The 17,494-nt window shown below is 43.0% G+C and overlaps 1 protein-coding gene across 2 annotated transcripts in view; it reads right to left on the bottom strand.

Moving 5' to 3' along the window:
- SERINC5 (serine incorporator 5) overlaps positions 1–16,892 on the bottom strand; it is a 42,162-nt gene extending 25,270 nt beyond the window's left edge. The window contains exons 1-2 of one of the 2 annotated variants that reach the window (XM_083404155.1): positions 16,350–16,892; positions 1,483–1,650 (exon numbers count right to left, since the gene is read on the bottom strand). In XM_083404155.1, coding sequence (XP_083260281.1) covers positions 1,483–1,650; positions 16,350–16,376 — 195 coding nt within the window. In that variant the 5' untranslated portion in view covers positions 16,377–16,892. The remainder of the gene's footprint in view (positions 1–1,482; positions 1,651–16,349) is intronic. The other variant, XM_083404156.1, reaches the window with a different exon arrangement.
- Between the last annotated feature and the right edge of the window lie 602 nt (positions 16,893–17,494).

Raw genomic sequence — 17,494 nt, forward strand, 5'->3', positions numbered from 1 at the left:
AGTCTGGAGACTGCAGAAAGCTAAGCAAACAAAATCAAGTCAGAAGTAGGCATGAAGAGTCAAAAGGGAGCTGTCACAACTACTCATAACTCCCTGCTAAAGGCCAGCCCCCCAGTTCTGATCAAGTGGCAATGCTACTGAAACTGAAAGGCAGATTCCATGGTGTACTTCTTGTTCTCTCTGCTTCACAAACACACCTGCAAATAGGGTTGCTTATGCAATCAGGTCACTTTTGTCCCAGCTCTGTACAGAACAATGGCAACAGTACAGTATTTGTTTCTTCTACAGTGGTACCTTGGGTTAAGAACTTAATTTGTTCCAGAAGTCTGTTCTTAACCTGAAACGGTTCTTAACCTGAGGTACACTTTTGCTAATGGGGCCTCCTGCTGCCGCTGTGCTGTTGGTGCGTGATTTTCATTCTTATCCTGGAGCAAAGTTCTTAACCTGGAGAAACACTTCCTGGTTAGCGGAGTTTGTAGCCCAAAGCGTCTGTAACCCAAAGGGTCTGTAACCCAAGGTACCACTGTACAGGCAGCAGACATCAAAAGAAAATACCTCTGCAGAGTTTTCAGGCTTCTCTCTTCCCATCCCTACCTCTTTGATATCTGCCATGCTTCTTACAATGATGCCTGAATTGTAATCAACTGTTTATCTGTGAGCCTTCCTTCCAGACAAGCATGAGGAAAACTGCAGTGCTGGTATTTGTATGAACTGCATTGTCTGCAGACTAGAGATTCACCCCCATGGTTATGTCAATCCTTCATATGCAGGGTGCATGTGTCAGAGCTGTCTGTAACTGGCAATCATTATAATAATGCAATCATTTTCCAGCTGAATGAATGGGAACAGCAGTTGCATTAAAATCAGGATGGAGATGGAAAAAAGAGTGAGAAACCAGAATTCAGTATTCCTCTCTGCAGAAGAGCAATTATTGCTTCTGGATCTGTTCTATTACACAATAAACTTGAGAGGCCCTTGAGTTTTCTACACGTTGCTGCAGAGCATTAGAGCACAAGAAAGAGGCTAAGAGTTCCAACAAAGGACCTGCTTGAGTCACTTGTGTTCTCTCTTTTAAATCTGCCAAACACTCAAGTTTCCGAGAGCCGTAATCTTTTGCTTTCATTCAAACAATTACCCTTTGTACTGTCCCTTCCTACTCCTCCTGGCTCTTCCTACTTCTCAGTTTTCAAAGCAAAACACAGGATGAAATCAACAGACAGTGAGCCTTTAACATTCTTAGGACAGTAGTGGGATTTTTTAAAAAACAAAAACACACTAAACATTTTAATGCTAATTTGGAACATAGATCATGCAAATGATAGGGTCCAGCAATTTAATAATTATAGTTTCTCCACCCAAACCTCTGTCAAGAGCCAAGTTTAACACGTGCTTTTTACTGGAAATGACACAGTCATCTTCATTCCATTTAACAACCGGTATCAGCACCTGCCCTCTCCTTCCTTAAAAAACCCAGTTACTTACATGTGCTTTCATTTCTTTTGCTACCGTCTCTGACATCATGATGCAACAGATGAGAGTCACCAAGATGAAGTACAGAGCATACATAAAGCGGGTGCTAGTGGATTGCTTTATCTTTGGGCAGCATTTGCAGCAGAGTGAACACGGAGCAGTGCCACAACAGCAGGCCAACTAGAGGAAATCAATGATAATAAAAAAGGTTAACATTGTTATAATTTTTACATCAGCGAACACAGCTCATTGATCACTTACTATAATCCAGAGAGATGTTTTTAATAGATGCACCAAGAGCTATGAAAGATTCCAATACTGCATATGGTGGAATGGGAGAGCAAACCTAATTGCTAGTGAAACTAGACTTTGAAACTCTCCCCCTCCACTCCACTTGATTACAGAAGGAAACAAGGTTTTCCTATCCTCTTTGTTTATCCACTTTCTTCACAGAGAAATGTGTAACTGGCATCTCCAACACATAGGCCAAGCTATGCATTACGATGTCACCGATTTGGTGCCAAAAGCAGCAAGGGTGGCCTTGAGGTCCTACACACAACTTGGGTTTCAAAGTATCTGAAGGAGTATCTGATCCCTTATACTCCAACCTTGATCACACAGAGCTTCTCTGGTGGGGCACTTCTGGTGGTTTGGTTAGCCTTCATTTTCACTAGGGATGGAGCCTTTAGTGTGGCAGGTCCTGCCCTGTGGAACTCCCTATCTGTAGGAGTTTGGCAGGAATCATCCCTGCCTTCTTTCAGATATCTTCTGAAAACTGTACTGTTTAGACAAGCCTCCACAATATGTTGGTTTTTCACCAACCAGTATCTACTGATGTTTTATGGGTGTTTATATACTGTTGTTGTAGTTTTTAAAAAATAATACTGAAAGCCATCTTGATATATTTTATGAAAGTTTAGCCAAATAAATGATAGTACAGTGGTACCTCGGGTTACATACGCTTCAGGTTACATACGTTTCAGGTTACAGACTCTGCTAACCCAGATATAGTACCTCAGGTTAAGAACTTTGCTTCAGGATGAGAGCAGAAATCATGCTCCGTCGGTGCGGCAGCAGCAGGAGGCCCCATTAGCTAAAGTGGTGCTTCAGGTTAAGAAGAGTTTCAGGTTAAGAACGGACCTCCGGAATGAATTAAGTACTTAACTCGAGGTACCATTGTATTATTATTGCCCTGCTTGCTCATGAGGTAGTGAAGGTGGTTAGCCCCCTTGGTTATGGGATGGCGATGGTGGTTAACTTTTCTCCTGAGAAACACCTGAACTGAAAGAAGTTGAAAGAGTGACACTCTTTCTCACTTCCTCTTTCAGCTTTATGCGCTTTTCAGGGCTCTGTTTAGTTCTACTTGATCCAGCTTTGAACCACATACGTCAAAAAAGCAAAGTGTGTCTATGCAGGCACTTTCTCTTTCTGCCTCTATATATGTGAGAAACCCAAGAAAAGGGAGCAAGAAGTAGACAGCAGAGCATGAGACTCTTAATCTCAGGATCGTGGGTTGGAACCCCACCTTGAGCAAAAAGATTTCTGCATTGCAGGGGGTTGGACTAGATGACCATCTTGGTCCCTTCCAACTCTACGATTCTATGATTCTAAGTGACCAAATGGGATGTTATCCACGTCGCCGGCTCAAAAATTCAAAATGTACCACTGGCCTTAAAAAGTTGACAACTCCTGCTATATTAATGTAATGACTACCAACCATGTTGTGGATGTCTCAAAATAAGTGAGGTTTTCTTTTCGGGGGGGGGGGTGAGGAGAGACTCTTTTGCACTGCAGTGCTCAAGAATTATTTTTTTTTAATTCTTTACAATCTTGGTAAAAATCAAGTGTGTTTTCCCCAGTGTTAATAGCCACATTGTGGGGTAGGATTGCAAATGTGGAGGTAAGGCTTAAACCTCCCCTTCCCATTCACGACTATGCTGATGTCAAATGCTGCCTACATATGCAAGGAATTTAATTTTGTAAAACCTACGACGAGATTGCTAATCATATCATTAATGTAACATGTAGGTTACATCTGCCCCTATCTTTTGTTAAAGCTTAAATCTCCTTGTCAGCCAAGATCTCACACGTGCATCTTCTCAACCTCTCCATACCAAACCAAAGTTGCTCAGAGCCAAAATTAGCTGCTGCAGTGGTCCATCATGGCTGACCCTGGTGTTCACTGATCTTAGTAGTCCTTGGGATCTGACAGAGCCAGAGGGACAAGAGTCAGAAAGAAAAGTTCTGTAGGGAAATGATGCTTGGTGGTGGCAACACAATTTTGATAGGGGCACCTGATCAAATACATTCCAAATATTTTACAGATAGAATTATTTGTATAAGAAAAAATGGATTATGTTGCAGAAAGGCATATCACAACCAAAACACAATCCATGTATAGTATTTAATACCAATTACTTTTGACAATGTTGAAAGCCAAGCCTTACAACTCAGACCCTTCCAGGCTTAAGAGTAAAGCTTTTTCCTATTTTTTTACTCAGACAAAACTCCCACCAATTCTATTTGTTTCCACTGAGTAAACAGGAACCTAGAGGCTTGCCCTTACTTCATGCCATCCAAAAACACGCAAGAATCGACTGAATAGCCTTACTGAACCATTAATAATTTACTACACACTGTGAAGCTTTTGTGACAGACTGAATGGTGAAGAGTTAGATCATCTTAACAAAAGAGCTCTGTTTCACTTAATATGGGAAAAAACACACCAAACCAAACAAGCATGGGACACAAGGAAATTCAGTGCTAGCTGGCATACTGTATAAATTCTGGCATTGAATAAGGTATGATAGGGAAATACAAAGTATGAGGGATGTCGCTCGGTCATCATTCTAGACAAACATATCCGAACATTAAAAGCTAATATAGGAATATATTATCCCTTGCACTTTCTATACATAATTATCTCTTTAGCATATTTCAATGCAGAGCTGTGTCCTGGGGGCATGTCCCCTTTGTCATATGTTCATTGGCCCTCTCCATGTGGGTGGCAGATGGGCGTCATCAAAAAAGGTAGGAGACAATGTAAACTGGGCACTCACACAGGACCTATGTCACATGTGGCACTATCTATATCCTCAAAGGAAGAAGAGTGTGCCTTCGCCATTACCACACAAAAACTTTGTTCGCCTGGTAAATGAACTATGCCAGAAGAAGACTGGTTTAGATATCACGACTGTCACTTTAAATTGTTCTGCATCAGGGGTAGGAAACCCATGGTCCACCGGATTTTGTTGACCTTTGGCCATGCTGGTTGAGGCTGATAAAAATTGTGAGTTTGGCAAGATCTCAAGAGCCACAGCCTTCCCATCCATGTTCAACATGGTGGCTCTCATGTAAGGAGGTTTGCCACATTGGTTTGGCAAAGCTTTACTACACCATCCCAGACCTTACTTTAGCATATCATGCTCCTGTTGAGTTCAACATGCAATAACAGCTTATCAGTCTGTGCAAAGCCAGGCAGTGAAACGGTCCCACAAGGCCTGTAAACAGCATTTGGTAGTCAAGATAACCCGGTGCTAATTGGTCCATGCTGCAAGATCTGCTTGCTTTGAGAGCTTGGCCTAGGGAGTTGCGAGCTACCTGTGCAACATAGATGCCTGCAACCAATTCCCTCATCTGACAAATGGGTGGGAGGGAGTTCCTGACCAGAAAGGAAGGTGTGATTAACTACTAGACTATAGCTGGCAGACTACCGTACATATGATGTTTCTGTGTTAGTAAAGCATGTAATGCTTGCCCGGGTATGGACAGTCATGATGCACTTGGTCATGGAGGGTCATGGGGGGCTTTGGCAGCTGCAGTGAAACAGCCCTCTGCTACCCCCCCCCCCATGATGATAGTGCAAACTCCACAAGGAGTCTCCCCAATCAGGCAGGTAGATCCTTTCTGAATCCCCAACTCTCACTCGGCAGCAGGGCTTTTCATTGGCTACTTCAAGAGAAGCCAGTGCAAAACCATGCCACGCTGCCAGGAGTGGGGAATCATCTCCTTGCCTGATGGCAAAGCTGGATGGTGGAATGCTTCCCCCTCTCACCAACTTGGCAGGAGGGGAGAAGCTCCACAGAGCTTTGCTGCTGGTCACACTCTGCCCCTAGAGGCTAGGGAGACCAGCAGCAAAGCTGGTTCGCAGAACTGGGGTGACGCTCCTTGGAGACTGCTGTCTGAAACAGCCACCTCATCCAGCCTCATGGGAAGGGGTTGGCTCTGCGCTTGCTGTTTTTGGAGTCTGTACCAAGTCATAACAAAGAGGATCTCTGCATTGCATTGTAAGTGAAGCTTTAGAACTGATCACTGGCACTTCGTTCATCCTCCTTTGGAATCCCTGCAGCTAGGTCCTTTGGGCCTCTGTAAACCATCTGCCCAGATCCACATCTGGGCCTGTGGGGCAGATTACAGTCAAACCATAATCCTGCCCTATGGAGGTTCTTCAAACTGCTATTGGTGGTCTGACATCCCCTGCTTTGTATACCATCTGTCCTGTTGAAGAATTTTGGAGACCTGAGCAGTTTGCCACATTGCTGTGACTTTTTGGTTGATCCTAATAAAAGTATTGCCCAGCAGTGGACTTGGGAAGTCCCCCCCCCTTCCCCTCTTATAGACCAATAGAAGCACATTCTCAGAGGGACAGTATCAAAGGGAACGTATACTGTATTCTGATATAGCTTAGCTACTTTTTTTTAATAGCAAGAAACAGCTTTATTCTATTCGGCTTTTTTGTGTTGAGCTGTCTTCTGGGGAATATAAAGAAACACATTATGAAAAAAAGAAACTTTGCAGTAGAAGAAGTCACACCCAGTCGTTTCTTTTTTTTTCTCAGTGAACACAGCAACTGGAATTTTGCCTTAAGCCTTCTTATCAACAATTTCAAGAGGTGAGTATTTCTGTGTTTGCTGAAGTTGAATTCATCTCTCACCTACTTAAGAACTGACTGTCATCTCAGAATAACCATACAGTGGTACCTCGGGTTAAGTACTTAATTCGTTCCGGAGGTCCATTCTTAACCTGAAACTGTTCTTAACCTGAAGCACCACTTTAGCTAATGGGGCCTCCTGCTGCCGCTGCATCGCTGGAGCATGATTTCTGTTCTCATCCTGAAGCAAAGTTCTTAACCCGAGGTACTATTTTTGGGTTAGCGGAGTCTGTAACCTGAAGCATCTGTAACCTGAGGTACCACTGTATATGCTAATAGAAAAAAGGGGCTTTCTAGTAAATGGCACTGCAATTCCCTTCATTCCTTGGTTTATTAAATTGTAATCTTGCAGGCAGGTGCATTCACCCAACCTGCTTTTTTTAAATAATAAAAATAAAAGTTGACTAAAGTGCAGCACATGTCACACCATTGTCCTTACAAAAAAACATTTTGTTTACATGTTATAAATACATGGAAAGATAAAAAAGAAATATTTCCACCAACCAAATACCAAAAGAATATACAAATGTGGCAGCAAGCTATTAACAAAGTATATGAGCCCTTCATTTTTCAGGAGGTGCTATCAGGTCCATAAGGTTGCAAAAATAAGAATAAAAATAATGATCGGCATACAAGCAGGGAAAGCTATAAAGTAAACAACATTTCTCACATCTGGCAATCTAGAGTGAGAGAAGGCTGTCCCCTCCTTAAGATGTGAAGGAAGTTGCCCTACTACTTCCAAGCATTTAATAACTAGTTGAACCAGTTACATTTGCCCAGTTGTCAAGTTATATTTATGTACTGCATCCATTATTTTTCTGATGAGAACCAACTTCCCTAAGTTTATTAGAATAATGATAAGGTAAGGGCAAAATACAAGATGCTCTGCTAGTATCTTCCAATAAGCTTTTTTAAACCCTATTCCACCCACAATGAACCTTCTGGCTTGCTTCTCATCATATGAAGACTGCAGGAGTAAGAGGGAAACTGTATGGAAATATAATACTATGGTATATAGAATATTTATGCAAAGACGAAAGGAGTTGCAAGGTATTTGATTACAACTGGAAGCCATTAAAGAAGAAAGCAATGCATTTTAGCTTTAAAGTCAGGCCTACTAACCGAGGAATTCCAGGAGGAAAAAAAAAAAGATAGCTGTTGCATTTATATCCCAACTTTTCCTCCAAGATGCTCAAGGTGGCTTACATGGGTCTCCATATTATTCTCACAGCAACCCTGTGAGGTAGGTTAGGTCGAGAGTTGGTGACTGGCCCATAGTCACCTAGTGAGCTGCATGGCTGAGAGGGGATTTGAACTCTAGTCTCCCAGGTCCTATTCTGACACTACCACTATATTACTGGCTTTCTGCTCACATCTGAAGAAATCTATCTGAACTCCATGGAGAAAGGGTGGATACAAATGCAATAGCAGCAACAAATTCTCTAAGAAATGTACAGTAAGTCTACAACATACATAGGGGTTATGTTTCTGGGGATAGTGCCTAAAGCCAAAATTGTGTATAGTCAAAACACATTGGGTGCTACAGTGAGTGGGATTGCTAAAGCCTCGCCTTCCCCGATGCCTTTCCACCCTTTTTATTTTTATTTTTGCCAAGCACGTAAAGTGGAATGCACACAAGTTTAATGTGTGTAAATTGCAGGCTTACTGTATTAAATACAGAAACATGAAAGAACTTCAAGTAAGTTACTGGCGCGCACTTTTTAAGCATACAGTTAAAATAGCTGGTTTATGTTCACATAAGGATTTAAATGTAAAAACATCTCAATTGAAGGATTAAGATTCCCCCCCTTTGCTCTCTCGCTTTCTTTTTAGTATTTGTTTCATAAAAGTTGAAGAAAAGCAGACAGCAAAACAGTAACAGTAAAAGCTGGCACACTGATCCTAAACAGATTTGCTTGCAAGTCCCACTGACTTGCTTGCATTTGCTGCCTTAACCCCTCAGTACAATTCTGTAAGCAAAGGCTAACACGCCACAGCATCAGACAATGCTTTTTACTGGAGCGCTTGCTGGGGTAATATTGATTGGCTGGTCCAGTCTCAGCTGTGAAGTGTTCCCAGGGGAACAACAGCAGAGCATTTATCTCCTTTATCCCGACAATGCCAGATTTTAAAATAAGATTTAGGGGGATTTTTGTGGCCTTTGGGTCAATAGTTTTAGGAGATCATAGGAATTCTAGTTATAACTGTAAATCCTGTCCCTACAGCGTATGGAGTATTTTTTTAAATGCTAAGACTACATTTGCATACAATTCAAACATTTATCCGTGCAATACCTCCCCTTAGTAACTGCTGTACTTCAGAGATGTAGTTTAATCTCTGAAGGGGTTTATCTTATGAAATAATATCCTTAACACAGGTAGTTGGAATGTATCAATTGCCAGCTAGATTTAGTAATGTAACTTTAGACTAAAGATAATCTTATTTGTCCATATTTGAATGGACTGACCTGCTCTCAATTTGAAGTGATGAAGTCTTTTGTAGTCCTCACTCATTGGTTTTTGCTCCACACCAGGCACTGAATATGCAATACCTAGGACAAGCCCAGACCATTCCTAAAATAGATTATGTTCCTGAATCAATTTTACAGCCAAGTTCCTATAAAAGCACAGTCAACATTTAATGTTGAATTGGTTGAAACTGTGTTCCCTGCAACTTTTAATAGCGATGATGGACACTAGGGAGAGGCATGTAATGTAATTTCAATTAATTGTGTTTATTAAGTTCTGTTCCTGTTGCTTGTGTTCGATATTCTAATTTATTTGATACTATTTTTCCTGGGTGAAGTTTACCCTTTCCTAAGGTTTAGTGAGTGTAAAGATAAGCAAAGGTATTTCAAATACAAACCTTTTATGACAGACATAAAAGCTGCACCACTTAAGAACCCATTTTGCTCTTCACAGAGCAGCAAACTCTAAACTTTTAAACTATAATGCACAGAGATAAGATAACCACATCTTCTAGATTATTTTTATTAATAGTTTAGGTTATGCTGCAGGCTTTTCTGTACAGTAAGTAAAGGGACCCCCGACCATTAGGTCCAGTAGTGGCCGACTCTGGGGTTGCGGCGCTCAGCTCGCTTTATTGGCCGAGGGAGCCGGTGTACAGCTTCCGGGTCATGTGGCCAACATGACTAAGCTGCTTCTGGCGAACCAGAGCAGCGCAAGGAAACACCGTTTACCTTCCCGCCGGAGCGGTACCTATTTATCTACTTGCACTTTGCCGTGCTTTTGAACTGCTAGGTTGGCAGGAGCAGGGACCGAGAAATGGGAGCTCACCCCATCACGGGGATTTGAACCGCCAACCTTCTGATTGACAAGTCCTAGGCTCTGTGGTTTAACCACCCGCATCCTTATGTACAGTACTAATATTTTAAAACAGAAGTGGGGAACCTTTAAGCTGCAGGTCAGTCTTGCCCCACCAAGGGATCCAAACTGGCCTGCAAAACCATTTCCCCCAAACCATGGCCACTAACGGCATCATCTGATGTTTAGGAAGGTGGGGGTTAAAGTCTGCACTCAATGCACATGACTGGTGAATCAATCCTGCTCAGTTTGGCAAGATTCTATGCAAACCTCTTCCTGATTCAGGAAGGGATTTACATGCCTGTTAAAATGAAGCGGGGAAGGAAACCCTGTTTTAGCAACACTTTGCAACTGACATAATGGTGATGCTGGGTGACTAACAATGGGAGGCTCTGCCCACCTCTCACATCTGGCCCACAATTTAGATCCAGCTAAGGATCTGGCCTGTGGAGTCCAAAAGGTTCCCTTATCCACACTTTAAAATGCTCACCCTCAGGCTTCAGAGGAAGATGCAGTAATTTTAGGGAGTGTAAACCATTAGAAGAATTACCAGATTCAGGAAACCCCTGAAAAACTGCTTGCAAGGAAAGGGGAACTTTCCTTGCTACTGATAGCACAGATGGCCTTTAAAACCATAGAACATCTATGACACACTAATGCATGTTCATAATTTAAGTACTAGTAGACTGTGTGTCTTTGTGTAGTATAAACACAGAACCAGTGTTTTTGTTTTTGTTTTTTTAAAAAGAATCCCTGCAGAGTGTCTTTTAGCACCTTGAAGATTAGTTGTGTACCTGGCACCTTCATTCTACAGTTTTGTTGTTTGCTGAAGACACACCTTTTTATCCTGGTCTTTGACACTTGTGATACACATATGCTTAGGACTCGCTTTAGGCGTGACTGTAATTTGTTTTGATATGTTTTTAATGCTGTATTTTATATTGTTATGACCCACTGTGGGACCTTCTTACAACAGCAACACATTTATTATCACATAGCTTTCAGGCTTCCTCAAACTCGACCCTTCAGATGTTTTGAGTCCACAATTCCCATCATCCCTGACGACTGTTCCTGCTAGCTAGGGATCATGGGAGTTGTAGGCCAAAAATGTCTGGAGGGCCGAGTTTGAGGAAGCCTGGACTAGAATCTACTTCATCAAATGCTTGTGCCATACTTGTTGGTCTTTAAGGTGCCACAATAACGTTGGGTTTGCTGCAAGAGATTAATATGTCTACCCTTCTGGAAACATTTTCAAGTTGTATTTACAAGTCATCGTCCCCAAACCTCACAGAAGTTACTACAATATTTTGATACTTAATTTTCCTTGTTACATTTTATCATAAAGCATTATTTCTACAAACAGAGTAGCTATGACAGAAGAAGAGGACCCAAGAAATCTGACAGGCCTTTTAAAGTTTACTCTTTAAAGCTATATAAATCAGAATGAAATGTAAACATTGCTAAATGTAATATTAGGAGATCTGACAAGATGAAGCACAGTCTCACCAACAACCTTGTCTTAGCATCACAGTGAAAGGCTGTCAGCATTTCATTTATATACAATGTGTTCTGAAAAGAAACAATTATAACTAACGTTTTCCACTGCAGCAGCTTCATTTAAAACAGAGGTCAACTTTTCAGTCTCAAGAGAATGCTACAGAAAAACCACATGTAAAATCCTGTTTCCTGTGAAACGGGGCAGATGTTTTTATGTAAGCAAAAGCAAATCATAACCGTGCAGGACTAGCAATGGGCTAGGATATAACCTATATGATGGCTGAGTACCCACAAAAAGAGAAGTTAGAAATCATTGCAATTAGGTCTGAGTTGCTTTGTGTCTTCAGAAGACAGCTGGGGAGGCATGTGCTTTGAAGCAGCTGCAGAGTCTAAAACTAGACGGGCAACTATTTTGAGGTTAGGTACCAATGGCCAAAGATATAGCCAAGTTCATTAATATTAGATAACTTGCAGTAACTAATTTTGCCTTGTGCAAGGATAGTTCCAGTTTGTATTGCTGTGCATATCAAAACCACAGGGCTCTGGTTGCCTAGCAAGGAATCAATATATTGTACAGGAGAAGTAGTTTACCTAGGGTCCTCCAGACATTGGTGGACTCAAACTCCTGTCAGCCCACGAAGCACAGCCAAGGATCAGGGATGATGGGATTTGTAGTACAGCAACATCTGGACATCACAATTTAGCCACAACTGCTGTACAGAAAACTTAGATACGTAGTGGCTGTAAACAATGTCTAGAGTCATAGAATCATATAGAATTGTAGAGTTGGAAGGGACTATGAGGGTCATTCAGTTCAACCCCCTGCAAGAATTTTTCACTGAATGTGGGGCTTGATTGAATACACAACTCTGAGATTAAAAGTCTTATGTTCTACCAACAGAATTATCATGAAAACAAATATCAAACTGCGTTTTTCTTTGAGGGGGGTTATAATCAAGTCATATATAAATGTTATGTTATGGAATAAAATATTTTTTGATGAAATAAATAGGCGTTTATTTAATCCACATGATGAGTTATGGAACATGTATAGCATGCTGCATAGAGACAGCTACTCAATGTAATTCAAGCAGCTGTTTCCTATGCACCACCCCCAAAGTAACATTTCCATGACTAATATAAAAAACACTCCAGGATTAACCACAGTACTCCTATGAAATTTAAGGATGACTGGTTTCTAAAACTCAGAGCCGACCCTGTTCATGCTATTAAGATTCGCTGTCAGAGCTCACAGCATAGTGAAGGCAAATATTTGTTATTTGAGGAACAAAAGATGTGCATGACAATGACTCATCCCAGAAAAAAAATTCTTGGGAAATTATACACTCTTAGGGATAGGAAGAACTGGAATGACCTAAAACTAATTAAGTCATAATGGAACACCTAAAATCCTGTTTCGGCCAAACATTTCCAAAACACACTGTCCAAACTTTAATTCTATTTTGGTGTTTTTAAGAATGTGTAGGAACTAGAATGCTTCTGCAGATTTTTTAAAAAAAATTGTTTCTGTTCTATCAATCTCCAGCAGTTTTCCTTGAATAAAATGTCAATATTCTAGGTTATATACCTTGTAGCTCTTGTAACCAGTGTGGATAAACTGAGGAGAGGTCCACCATGTTTGGTTAATAAAAACTTTACAGCCATGTTTTCCCCCTCTTTCTAGTAGCAAGTGAAGCAGAGATTTCTCACTCCCCCTTCCAAAGCAGCCAAGTACATGCATGGATCACATTTGTAGGGCCATCTGGTTACAGATGAGTGAGGAGGACGTTTAAGTGCCCCTGACGAAGGCATTTATGAAGTGGGCTGGCCTGCTAAACCTTTGCTGCATGGATAAGCCAACACGAAGCCCCCAGTATGTTGTTAGACTCCAGCTTCTATCAACCCAAGCTAGCATTGGCAAGTGAGAGATGTAATCCAACAGTACCTGCAGGGGAACATGCTTATCCAGTTTTATTATTTTGCTCCTCAGATACTTAGTCTCTTATTTTCTGCTTGTTATCAGCATCTTCCACCATTTTCCTGCCCATCCATGCCATACTCACAGGTTAGGAAAGGTATTGTTTTTTACAGAAAAGAAAGGAGAAACCCTTCTGCTTCACAAAACATGCCACAACTACAGTGGTACCCCGCAAGACGAATGCCTCGCAAGACGGAAAACCCGCTAGATGAAAGGGTTTTCCGTTTTGGAGGTGCTTCGCAGGACGAATTTCTCTATGGGCTTGCTTCGCAAGACGAAAATGTCTTGCGATTCCTGGGGTTTTTTTCCGCTCCCCACCCCCTTTTTCTAAGGCACTAAGCTGCTAATAGCCTTTTAGCAGCTAATCCGCTAATCCCTTAAGCCTTTAATAGCCGCTAAACCGCTAATAGCGCTAATCCGCTAATGGGCTTGCTTCGCAAGACAAAAAAACCGCTAGACGAAGAGACTCACAGAACGGATTCTTTTTGTCTTGCGAGGCACCACTGTACTACATCCTGGCACAAGATATAGTTTACCTACATTCTGAAGTAGTCATCTCTGCATCCATCTCCCTACACATGGCTTTATATTTGTGGTGGAATGAATCAGAAGCTTTGCCTGGAATTGCCCGTGACCAAGCTACTGAATTTGTGGATTGTTGAAACACAATGATATTCACCTTCTACTGCAAATGACTTTACAGATGTGCAACATATGCTTATTCAGAATATAAGAAATATGTCAGTGATGTTGCTGTTGATTCAGTTTATATTTTGCCCTTCCTCCCAAAGTAGCCTAATGTGCAAATAGATTGTTTTTAGAATGTTTTAAAAGGTATCAATCACATTCTCTCACCCAATGGTTTCAGGCTTCCTAGGAGCAGCATCTTTCAGCCTGGGTAAAAAGTAATGTTTTGAAATTCCTCCTGAAAGCCAATAATGAGAGAAATAGACACCTCACCTAGGATAGCATTCCACAAATGGGGAACTGGAACTGCCACATGTGGAATGTGATAAGTTTTTAACAGGTGCTTGCAATCTCACAGTGATACAATAGGCAACTATGAACTAATACGTTGAATTTCGTTCATTCATTCATCCATCCATTCCTTTCAGAGAGTTATGCCTTCACATACAAATAGAAAAGGTGTAACTCTGAAAAGAACATTATGGCCTCCAGACTGAACTGTCTATTAGTACCATATATTTATAAATTGCAAATTATGATGTTAAGTATGCCATAATTTCCTTTCGTCTTTAGGAGAATTTTCAGCTATCTTGTTCAAGTTGTGTACAGCTAGGGAGAATTTCAAATTATTAACAGCACAAAGAGGCAATTTTAAAGCAGCACATTTGTAAGCAATGTTTCACTGGATCTAAGCCGAGTTTACTCCCATTAAATAAAGCTATGTTTTCTTATGTGCTTTACCTATGGCAATATGCTGCTGTAACCTCTACAGTAGCTAGAGAAGACACATTCAGTGTGTTTCTGTCCTGCCTTAGTGACACACAAAAAGCAAAAGGGAGGATTAAACGGCCCTTTTGGAGTTATGCTTAAAGTATATGTTAGACTTACTTGGCATGGCAAGTTCAGGGAACAAAAACATTGCCACTCTGGAATGAAACAATGTTTCTCCCCACTAATTAGCAGCTGTAGCTCTTTTGTCAATATTTTACAACCACAGCCCAATGTTTGAAAAGTTGTTGCATAATTAAACAAAATATGGGAAATGTATTGGGAATGGCTATCATAATCTACTTAGGAAGAGGATTCCTTTGAACTTAACAGGAATTGCTCCTAAACAAATACATTTAGGGTGGGGCTGTATGACATTAGTAATGAGTGAGAACACAACTGACAAATGCTTTCTGTTGCCAAAGCATACAATTCATTAGCAGTATCGCTTTCCTCAGATAAATTCTGATTTGTTCTTCCACTCTAGGATACGGTGGCAATTGAATGCTATCCTCCTTTTTCCAAATGTCCCTGTAGCAGCAACCCACAAACTAAATGAACTATCCAGATTTCAGGAACTAAAATTTCTCAACTGTACTCAGAAACAATGTTGGATTAAACCCTGTGGAGGCCCCTAGGCAGTCGAAATCTGGGGGGGGGGGGCTCACAAATCATCTCCTAATACATCTTTTATTTCACCAACCAATAATTTTAATAAATAAATTATGATCTGTTGTTGCAGGGCCCCCAAAATGTGTGTACCTACATAACCCAGTACCTACTCTGCCTATTTTGTAAACTGGCAATGCTCAGAAAGAATGAGGGGGTGTGATTTGGTCTGTCTTGATCTGCTACACAGTATTTCTTAGTCTTTAAAAGTGCTACATAACACTTTGTGCATAAAATCTAACGCAGTAATAAAAACAGTTCCTCTTGAGAAATCCCAAGCTTTCAATGGTGGGTATACCTTTGAACAAAACATATACTGTAAGCCATTGGAAGAGAAAAAGGACAGCAATCCGCACACCATCTAAGGAGTGGATTTGCGGTTATTGGTAAGCTCCTTTTAATCGTTCCTGATCTTAAATCGAAGCGGCACATGAACTAACCAATCCATCAGAAACTAAACGCTGCATATACTCCTGCCAAGATTTCACTCTAGACATCTGACCAACTGAGCTCGAGAGCAGGGAAGCTTCTGTCATTATGCATTTGTCCATCTTCAATGTGCCACAAGACTGACTGTTGATGCAGCGTCTGAATGCAGGCCAACGGGTCTGCCACCACCATCCGTTTGGCCCCGAGTTGGCACCCATGAGCAGCACCGCAAACCCTACGCGTTGCCTGTTCGATCGACAGACTTTCTGCAGACCCAGTTCCCCAGCAGCTAAACTCAGAAGCCGAACACTTGGCACGGGCAGATCCGCCCTGGGCACTGGCAGGCTGAGGAGTCTTAGGAATCGCAATCCTGGCCAGGGAAGACGAAAGCGAGCGCGGCCGCCAAGCAGGCGCTGGCGCAGTCCCAAAGGACCCTGCCACGCAGCCAGGGTGGGGCTTCCGACCGTATCCGCCTGGGAAGAGGAGAAGGGTGGCCTCCAAATGGAGGGGCTTCCTCGTCTCGCTCCTTCTCCTCACAGAAGGGAATGGCTTTTTCCCGCGCCCCCCCCCCCCCGCCTCAAAAACAAAACCTCCTTACCTGACCCGCACAACAGCGCGCGGACATGGTCGCCCCTCAGACGGCGAGCCCCGGGCTGGCCGCGCGCAAATGCCCTCTCCGTCCGCACCTGCCCGCTGGCTCAGGCAAGCGGCCTCGCGCCCGGGCAGCAGCCGAGGCGCAGCTGAAGGCTTCCTCAGCCGCCCAGCCCTGGGTTGCCGAGGCGCGCAGAGAGCGCACACGCGCCCCCTAGAGCAGCTGGCCGGGCCTGAGGCGCGCGGCGCGCTCGCCCCGACGCATGATACAAACACGGGAGGCTGGCGAGCTCGGCTTCTGCGCTGCGGGGTAAGTTGCCCGAGCCCAGCTCGGAGCGCGCTGGAAGCTTCCGCTGTCGTCAGTTTTTTGCTTGGAAGGAGATAAATGGCTTTCCGGTGCGGGAGGTTAGGAACGGCCCGCCCCGCTTAGGAGACGGGAGAAAAGAGGAAGCAGCCTGGATGGAATGAAGCAGGCGCGCGGCGGAGACCACCTGTCCTCGTTCTCACGCTCCGAAGTGAAACGCAGCGCGAGGGCACCTGGGATTGAGGTTCCCCAAGGAGAGGGCGGAGCTACCGGCCTGCGGGCGCCGGTTGGCGAGGCGCCTCCTCCGAGGCTGGTGCCGTCTCGGAAGGAGGGGCGCCTCTCGCGGGGAGAGCTGCTGCGGCTTCTGCAGGTGTTGCATTACCTGCATCCATCCTTCGGCCGTTGGCATGGAAGTCGCTTCCGATTTGCTTCTCACGCGATCTGCTTCACACGATACGTTTGCTTCTAAGCCATCAAAGCAGTTCTCTTTTGGAGCAGAAGTCTCTTATTCTAGTCTAGTGTCCTCTTTCCCACAGGGATCGACCAGATTCCCCTGGGAAGCCCACAAGCAGGGCATGAAAGGAATAGTCTCCCACTGCCTCTGGTCAGAGGCAGATTGCTCTGGAGATGAGATGGAAGAGCTCCCGCCCTTACACACAAATTTGTCCCCACAGCTTGTGGCAATTATTCCTATACTGCGAACTAGAGGGACATTGATGTTGGAAGAAGCAACTTTGGTCACCACCGCAGCAATTAAGGGAATTGCTCCAGCACCGGGATCTCTAGATATAAACTAGTCACACCCATGCTAAATCTTTACTGCAGTAGAAAAGATAACAGGGTTAAAG

Source organism: Podarcis tiliguerta (assembly GCF_965153285.1).
Source record: "Podarcis tiliguerta genome assembly, chromosome: 11".
NCBI lineage: Eukaryota > Metazoa > Chordata > Lepidosauria > Squamata > Lacertidae > Podarcis > Podarcis tiliguerta.